Source organism: Marmota marmota, unplaced genomic scaffold (genome assembly GCF_001458135.2).
Source record: "Marmota marmota marmota unplaced genomic scaffold, marMar, whole genome shotgun sequence".
Lineage (NCBI taxonomy): Eukaryota > Metazoa > Chordata > Mammalia > Rodentia > Sciuridae > Marmota > Marmota marmota.
Window position 1 is genome coordinate 37648573 of NW_025999900.1, and position 9589 is coordinate 37658161.

A 9589-nucleotide genomic window follows, 5' to 3' on the forward strand; every position below is an offset into this window, starting at 1 on the left:
TTCAGGGGATTGATTGATTACAGCAAAGGCTGTACCCTCTGAACCTGGCTGCAGCCAAATAAAACTGTTTCCTGCTATCTTCGGTGCCTTGCCTCGTTTGTCCCTACAACAGCAATACCCTCCAGAACACCAGATGCTCAATCTGGAACACCAACTGCTGGACTCAGGGAGGCTTGAGACCTGAGGGAAGTCCTTATGTGACAACTGGCCCCAAAGGAGAAGGTCTTCTTACTCTTACACTGACCTGCAACTACAGGTTTCTTAAGTCAGTGAGACTTCAGACTCAGGTGCGTGAGTGTAAATGGGAAGAAGGAAAGGTACAAGTTTATCCAGGGCAGGGACTGCGTGCCTAATCACATCTCATTTTTATCTCTAGTGCCTGATACACCATGGGTGCCCAAAAAGCTGAACTGTTTCAAGGAACTGTAATTTTGACTCATTCTATTTTTCTACTTACAGATGTTTTTATAAAAGTTTAGTTATTTGGAGTAGCATAGGACTATACTAATCAAAACAAATGAGTACTTACTAATAAGAGAATTTAAATTAATGCTGTATTTAGATTTCCTTCCCCTAGGCTCTCATCCCTGAATTAGGCCCATGGAGATGGGGTGTCTTCTCTGGAGATTCAGCACTGGGTTCAGAGAAAGGTCACAGACTCAGCCACTTGGAATATAGGAAAAGGAGTCACTGCAACCAGCATGGGTCATTTGCAGCCTGACTTCTAATTCTAGACAGTCAGTGATGTGTGGTAAGCCATTCTTATAGACCGTGGCCGCCATTAGAAGATGGCGCCGGCTTCCACTGTGGCCTGTGATAAACAACTCCTTTTATGGAGAGTTGGCGCGCAATCCCTTACCACCCTATGAGAGAGATCCACGTGGCGGCTTAGGATTGGGATGCGGGGGGCTTTATTAAGCTGTGCTTGGGTGTGGCGGCAGGCGGGCGCTAGAAGATGATACATGACTCAAGGCCTGAATAAACTGCTGAAAGAAGAATCCTGTGTCGTGTTTTCCCTTGCCGGCGAGGGGTCGAGACAGTGATGGGCTTTGGTAATCTCCGAAGCAATGGAAATCATATGCAAAGTTTATCTATGTGTATTGTGTATTTTTCTTGGAAGAAGGGACTTAGATTTATTTGAGCATGGTTTCAAAGGAGTCCACTTCCCTAAACCTGGGGTTTAGAGGCAAACTGTTCTGGAAATCCTTGCTCTTCAGCCACATAGCCTGACATGCAGGAGGATCCCTGATAAGATTATTTCCCTCACACCTGAGTAGGACCAAAATGTTGCATCTGCATCTCTTTTCTTTCTTTCTTTTTTAATTTTAGTTGTTTATAGGCTTTTCCCCGCTTATATGTGGTGCTGAGAATGGAACCCAGTGCCTCACACCTGCCAGGAAAGTGCGCTACTGCAGAGCCACAGCCCCTACTCCCTACATCTCTTTTCTAGTCTGTTGCAGACCCACTAGCAAAGTTCTCATTTCCTGTTGTGTGATTCTCCTTTCAGCAGTATTCCAGAAAGAGCTAGAAGATAGAAGTTATGCAAATAGAAACCGGGGCTTCTTGCTTGTTACCCAAGCACTCTACCACTGAACCACATGCCCACCCCTAAAATGAGAATTTTGATCCAGACATCCAAACAAAGGAACAACATGGGTAAGTGGGAGGGATAAAACACGGAGGGTAATGTGGCTGGCACATCACTCCTTCCCAGTGTTTTATTGGAGATATGATCCTAAGCCTCACCCTCTTGAGATTTCTCCAGCACCCTCCCACCAGCGGTATGGAGTCTTCTGCGTCCCACGTGGACCCGAGCCTGGCCACCACCCGGAGCAGACAGACTGAGACGCTGAACCTGTGCTTGCAACTTCTGCGTCAGAGGGCGCTGGTGCATCGGGGCGCGCTGGCGCAGGGTTTGGCGCTGGTGCATGGGCGGACGCTGATTCATGGCTTGGCTCTGATGCACGGGGAAGCGCTGCCGGCACTCCGCTTTCCGCCGCCGCCTTGTGGGCTTTGAGAACTGCGCCGCTGCCTCATCCGGCCGCAGGTCTCGACCAGCGGCGGTCAATCGGAGTAAGGTCGTCCTCAGCCTATGGCAAAATAGAACACGTGGTTTCTTCCTTTATAATGGATGTTTCTGCAGCTTATTTGGTGACACATAATTATGAATTGATCTGTGATATTAATTAATCTACTGTGGTCGGTTATTTACAGTTAAAAATTAATTTTCTATCCCTGATTACACCTGTAACTTGAGGGCAGGGGACATCATAGTGTCCATCTTTGTCCTTTGTCCGTTCCATTGTATTGATCACACATTCATCTTAGTAAAAAATATTGGACCACTCCTTCACCATATTTCTATGTATACTTATTTTAAAATTAAATATAGCCGGGCATGATGGTGCACGCCTGTGTTGGAGAGACGCAGGAGGCTGAGGCAGCAGGATCATAAATTTGAGGCCAGACAGGGCAACTTGATGAGACCCTGTCTCAAAGCAAAAAATGAAAAGGTCTGGAGATGTGACTCAGTGGTTGAGCACCCTGGGTTCAGTCTCCAGTACCCCCCAAATGTATATGTACATATATATGTGTGTTTATATACATACATACATTATACATATATAATTTATAAATGTATATAGGCATTTAATATCTATATATGTAATATAATTTAATTTGTATGTATACATATATAATTACACATATATAATTTGTATTCGTATATATATATACACAAATATATATATATACACATACATATGATTCTGTACTGAATTATAGTCATAAAACAAATAAAAATACCAATTTTTAAACAATGATAGATATAAGTAGTTTTTTTGTTTGGTTTGGAAGTGGGGATTAAACTCAGGAACACTACCACTGAGCTACATCCCCAACCCCTTTTATTTTTGAGACAGGAGCTCTACTCATTAAGTTATCAAAGCTGGCCTAAAACTTGCAATCCTTTTGCCTCATCCTCCCAAATAGCTGGGATTATAGGCATGCATCACCAGACCTGGCCATAATTTTAATATTTATTTTTAGCTCCATTTGTCTATACCTCCCTTTATATATGTGTGTCCCAAATTAAAGATTACTCTTTTATAGTTCCTAGTATATACTGATACTTACCTTACTATTATGGATATTTGCTATCATGAGTTTTACCATTATCATCATATTCTATGGAATCACTGTGCTATAGATTGAATTGTATTCCCGTCACAAATCCCTAAACTTCAACATGATTGTATGTGGAGATTGTGTTATTACAAGGTTATTAAGGCTAATTGAGGTCATAAGAGGGGGCATCAATCTGGTAGAACTGTGACCTTACAAGAGAAGGAGCGTCCTGTCCCAGTCCCCAGCAACCCCTGCCTTCTGCCCCACCATGTGATGACACAGCAAAAATGAGGCAGTCTGCAAGCAAGGAAGATAGCCTTCACCAGAGTGCTGCCATGCAGTCACCCTAATTTAGCTTCTAGAATTAAGAAAATAAATTTCTGATGCTTAAGCTACCTAGTCTATGATATTTTGTTATGGCAGCCTGAACCAACCAAGGCAATACTGCCTGCCTATTCTGACATTTAGAAATGTAGTCGTGGGCATGAAACTTTAACTTTCTACGCTCAGTTTCCTCATCCATAAATAAACATAGAAATAATAACTGGCTGGGTGCAGTGGTACACATCTGCCACTGCACCCAGCCCCATCCATTTTTATTTCTCACAGGGTCTTGCTAAATTGCGCAGCATGGCCTCAAATCCTGGTGCCTCAGCTTTCCATGTCGTTGGGATTTACAAATTTGTACCACCATGTCTGCTATCTCGGCTGCCTTCAGATAACTCAAAATCTGAAGCATTTAGAGGAGGATCCTATTTCTTTGAATCACTCAACCAAAGCACAGATATTGTAATAGAACCTAATATATTTATTGTGATACCTTTAGATCTCTATGATATACATTTTCTCTTTCTGTAACTGTAATGAATAATAAACCCAGCTTGACCTACTACAGGTGTTCCTGGTTGTCTTCGAAGCTGGATGCAGTCGCATAGGCCTATAATCTGTTACTCAACTTGGGAGCCTGAGGCAGGAGGATCCCAAGTTCCAGACCACCCTCAGTAGTTTAGCAAGACCCTATCTCCAAATTTAAAAATAAAATAAAAAGGACTATGGGGCTGGGCACTGTGGCACACACCTGTAATCCCTGCGGCTCAGGAGGCGGAGGCAGGAGGATCAAGAGTTCAAAGCCAGTCTCAGCAGTTTAGCGAGGTGCTAAGCAACTCAGTGAGACCCTGTCTCTCTAATAAAATACAAAATAGGGCTGAGGATGTGGCTCAGTGGTCAAGTGCCCTGAGTTCAATCCCCAGTACCCCAAAAAATAAAAAAATAAAAAGTACTAGGGATGTGGTTCAGTAGTAGAACACCCCTGGATTCAATCCCCAGTACAAAAAACAAAAACCAAAAAGTCTTTAGAGGTAGACTTTCAGAACTCCCATCCTTCCGTCTGTTTATCCATCTGTTTATCTCTCTTCATCCCCATCTTAGATTACTTTCCAGGTTTCACCCCAGAGATCCACCTTTGAAAGACAATAACCTACAATAAGGTCACTGTAGATGACATATTTTTGAATAAGAACTTTCAACTCTGCTACTCATTAGGGGTAATCTCAAGCAAGTTATTAACTATTTGTGTCCTCTTTTCTCATAATAATACTTCCTTCATACTATGAGTTAATAGTATTTATAATATTAAATTCATCAATATATATTCATAAATCACTTACACATGCTTGTACACAGTAAAGAATCAATATGATTTATTTTATTCTTTTTTTAATATTTATTTATTTATTTAGTTTTCGGCGGACCCAACATCTTTGTTTGTATGTGGTGCTGAGAATCGAACCCGGGCCGCTTGCATGCCAGGCGAGCGCGCTACTGCTTGAGCCACATCCCCAGCCCCGATTTATTTTATTTTTATTTTTTTATGGGACTGGAGATTGAACTGAGCTACTTTCCCAGCCTTTATTGTTGTTGTTGTTGTTGTTGTTGCTGTTATTATTATTATTATTATTATTATTATTATTTTATTTTTGAGGCAGGGTCTTGCTAAATTACAGAGGCTGGCCTCAAATTTACAATCCTCCTTCCTCAACCTCCTGAGATGCTAGGATTAAAAGTGTATGCCATCATGCCAGGGCCGTAGGTACTTTAAAAAAAAAAATCAAATTATATACTTTATTTATTTATTTTTATGTGGTGCTGAGAAACAAACCCAGCGCCTCGAATGTGCCAGGCAAGCACTCTACCACTAAGCCGAAATCCCAACTTATAGGTACCTTTTGATCTCATCCTTTTGCTTCCAAAAAAGCTCCTTCAACAAGATGTGATCTTCCTGAAGTCGAAAGAGACTGTCCTCTAGTTCCTGTCGGCTCATCTTGGCAGAGGGTAGTTGAGTTTTTATATTCTTACCTAAAGTCCCAGAAGAAGGTAATTGGAAACATTTTTAATGTAATCTTTTTAACCCATCAGATCTCACATCACATCTTATACAAAGAGCATGAGTCTAACTTGAATTAGGAAGTATGTGCCATGACCACTAATGGACCTCTGGAGGATTCCCCCTACCCTTCCAGCATGAACCAAGATGACCTCCTCTCTGCAAATTACATTCTGTCAATAAAAATGTCAAGTAGGGATTTTTTTCTACTTAATCTTTCTTTTTTTTTTTTTGAATTTTTTAATATTTATTTTTTAGTTATCAGTGGACACAGCATCTTTGTTTGTATGTGGTGCTGAGGATCGAACCCAGGCGTTGAGCCACACCCCCAGCCCTTAATCTTTCTTTTTAATCTATATTTCCTCCTTAGTAGATAATTTGAACCAATACAAGGTTGTGTCTATGATTATTTTCAAAACCCCCATAAGGAAAAGCATAAAAGCCTTTCCTGATTACCAAGAGTCATCTCATTTCCTTTTGAGGTTTGGATAAACTCTTCCCAAATTGCATCTTTGGGATACAGCCTCTATTTGTTCTAGGCAGAAGAAGTTAGATCTCCCTGGGCAACATGAGTTCACTGGCCTGTGTCAGTTCTGATCTCCCCGTAAATGGGAATTACCTTAAAACCCCAGAGCTCATGGGCTGGGGTTGTGGTTCAGGGGTAGAGCTCTTACCTAGCATGTGCGAGGCACTGAGTTTGATCCTCAGCACCACATAAAAATAAATAAATAGGGCTGAGGTTGTGGCTCAGCGGTAGAGGGCTCATCTTGCACATGAGAGGCCCTGGGTTCGATTCTCAGCACCACATAAATAAAATAGAGATATTGTGTTCGATTACAACAAAAAATACATACCTAAAAATAAATAAATAAATAAGATAAAATAAAGGTATTGTGTCTGACTACAACTTTAAAAAGATATATATTAAAAAAAAAAAACGGAGCTCATATTTAAATCATTGACATCATTACTGATTAATGATTTTTTTTTTTTTTTGTACCAGAGATTGAACCCAGGGATGCTGAGTCATATCCCCAGCCCTTATTATTTTTTATTTTGAGACAGGTCACACTCAGTTGCTTAGGGCCTTGCTAAATTGCTGAGAGTGGCTTTGAACTTGCTGCCTAAGCCTTCTAAGCCTCTGATATTACAGGCCTGCAGCACTATACCCAGCTCGACATAAAAGTGTGAGTTAAGAGGATTAAATGTCATTAAATTATACTTTACTATTAATGAAAAATAACAAAATAAATAAATAAATAGATAAATAAGAGGTTTAAATATCAGTTTCTTTCCTCTCATGTGAAACATTAGACATATCCCATTTTTGTATCAATTTTCAATGACATAGCTTCTTCCAAAGAGGACTGAAATAAATGGCAGGTAAAGCTGGATCTCACTAAGTTTTTCTCAAAGTAAAATTATCATGCAAATTAAAGATCTTGGCATCTGCCTGTTTCGACTTCTGGACTTGTTTCTTCTTTCTTTTTAAAAATCTTTTCCCAGCTGGGCACTGTGGCACATGCCTGTAATCCCAGTGGCTCCGGAGGCTGAGACAGGAGTTCAAAGCCAGCCTCAACAAGAGGCTGTGAGCAACTCACAATGGTGCTAAGCAACTCAGTGAGACCTTGTCTCTAAATAAAAAATATAAAATAGGGCTGGGGATGTGGCTTAGTGGTCGAGTGCCCCTGAGTTCAATCCCCAGTATCAAAAAAAAAAAAAAAAAAAACCCAAAAAAACTCTTTTCTCATTTTTTTCTTTTTTTTTTCTCATATTTTTTGGTGGTGCATTATAATTATACATAATGGTAGAAAGTGCTATTACATGTTCATATTTATACACAATACAACAATATAATTTGGCCAATATTGTTCCCCCGTGTTTCCCCTTTTCCTCCTCTCCTCCCTCCCTCAGCCCTGTAAAGGGTTTCTTTTTAGGGTGATAAATACTCTAAAATTAGATATTGGTAGTGAATGCACAACTCTGTGAAATACTAAAAATTATTGAATCATATACTTTAAAGGAGTGAATTTTGTTGATTTCTTTTTCTTTTTTTCTGTGGCACTAGAGGTTGAACCCAAGGCACTACATCCTTAATCCTTTTTATTTTGAGACAGAGTCTTGCTAAATTGCTGAGGCTGGCATCAGATTTTCAACCATCCATCTCAGCCTCCAAATCAAAGAGATTACAGGTGTGTGCCACCACACTAGGCTTGATATGTAAATTTTCCTTAAAAACTGTTTATATAGGGCTGGAGTTTTAGCTCAGTGGTAGAGTGCTTGCCTCACATGTGTGAGGCCCTGGGCTCGATCCTCAGAACTACATAATAAATAAATAAATAAATAAATAAATAAATAAATAAATAAAAATATTGTGTTCGTCTACAACTAAAAAAATATTTTTTAAAAAAAACCTGTTTATATAGCTGGGCACAAGCACACATATCACCAAACTTAAAAAAAAAAAAAAATAGAACATTAGGGCTGGAGTTGTATCTCTGTGGTAAAGCACTTGCCTAGCATGTGTGAGGCACGGAGTTTGATTCTCAGCACCACATATAAATAAATAAAATAAAGGTCTATTGACTTTTATAAATAAATAAAAATAGAACATTACTAATATGTATACTAAGAACTCCCTATAAATCCTTTATTCTTCCTATTCCTGCCTTGCTGCAAAAGCTGTAGTAATAACTCTTACATTGCTTTATAATTTTATAAAGATACTTAAATTTATCATATATACATATGTGTGTATATATAAATATATATATTATATATAATATATAATATATATATATATATATATATATATATATATTCCTAAACAATACATAGTTCAGTCTTCCCTGATTTTCATATTTACACATACTAAACCATTCTTTATTTACTCTTCTGTGATGGCTTCTTTTGCTCAACATTGTTTTTGAAATTCATCCAAGTTAACAGTAGCTGAGTCATTCTTATTCACTTTTTGCTATTATTACTTTTTCTCCTCCTTTTCCGTCTTCTTTTTCTCTTGCACTACTGGAGATTGAACCCAGGAGTGCTCTACCACCAAGCTATACTCCCAACACTTTTTATTTTTTGAGATGGGGTCTTGCTAAATTGCTGAGGCTGACTGCAAACTTGTAATCCTCCTGCCTTAACCTCCTGAATTGCTGGGGTTAAAGGCATACACCACCACACATGATGGCCTACTATCATTTCATTTTACAAATACATATCAATATAGATTCAGTTTCTGATTATTAGACATTTAAGTTGTTCCTATTTTTTACTCTAATGACTAATGCTGCTATAAATATTCTGATACATGTTTGCTTGTACACAGGTGAAAGAATTCCTGCAAATTCATACCCAGTTCAACAGTACTAGATAATGCCAACCCTTTTTCCAAAGTGGGTGTACCATGTATACAGCTGTGGGCAGTATACACCGTGCCCTATCCTTGATAAAAACATATATAAGTGAAAATAGTATCAACTGTAGCTATGATTAGGATTGAATAGTGGGAGAGAAGTAACAAATTTACAAAAATATCTTAGGCCTGTGTAGAAGAAGCTCTGATCAGGAAGAACCCTTTCATCTTATCTACTACTGCTTAGTGAGACTGATAGAATAATCATATGCATAAATGTGTGAAACATGTTAATTTGTTCTTGACTTTTGGTAACATAGAAATTTTATTATAAGAATTGTCTTCCCTAGCATGTACACGAGGCTCTGAGTTCAATTCCTGTTAGTACTCCCACCCCACATACATGTAAAAGAAAAGAAAGGGGCGGGGAAAGGAAGGAAGGAAGAAAAAAAATTAAAATAAAAAACTATTTTAAGAACAGGTATTGAAAGATTGAAGAGAAAACTGAAAGCAAAGCAGTCATGGTGAAGACTAGCAAAATTTTCCACAATGGCAGACTTAAAGTTGTTTTAATTCTCAAAAAATCTGTCCCCAGGCATTAGATTTACCTTTTGACAGAGGTATTGAGTCCATGTCTCTGACCAGCAGAAACCCTGATGCATGTTTCACCACATGTGACATCATCTCAGCTCTTGAGTTGTAAGAGAGTCCAGAGGACA

At 39.0% G+C, this 9589-nt stretch overlaps 1 protein-coding gene across 1 annotated transcript; it reads right to left on the minus strand.

Moving 5' to 3' along the window:
• Positions 1–1279: 1279 nt before the first annotated feature.
• On the minus strand, positions 1280–5464 carry LOC125615306 (X-linked retinitis pigmentosa GTPase regulator-interacting protein 1-like). The gene is made up of 2 exons (XM_048798850.1): positions 5349–5464; positions 1280–2090 (listed from the first exon to the last, which is right to left on the minus strand). Exons 1-2 carry the CDS (start codon positions 5444–5446, stop codon positions 1736–1738), a joined length of 453 nt encoding a protein of 150 aa, XP_048654807.1. The 5' UTR covers positions 5447–5464; the 3' UTR covers positions 1280–1735.
• Between the last annotated feature and the right edge of the window lie 4125 nt (positions 5465–9589).

What these genes read in the sequence shown, in the direction of transcription:
- LOC125615306 (XM_048798850.1), bottom strand. Translation starts at nt 5,446, where the DNA reads ATGAGCCGACAGGAACTAGAGGACAGTCTCTTTCGACTTCAGGAAGAT. An exon ending in CAAAAGGATGAGATCAAAAG is followed by an intron (nt 2,091 to 5,348) that starts GTACCTATAAGT and finishes ATTTTGCCATAG; the next exon opens with GCTGAGGACGACCTTACTCC.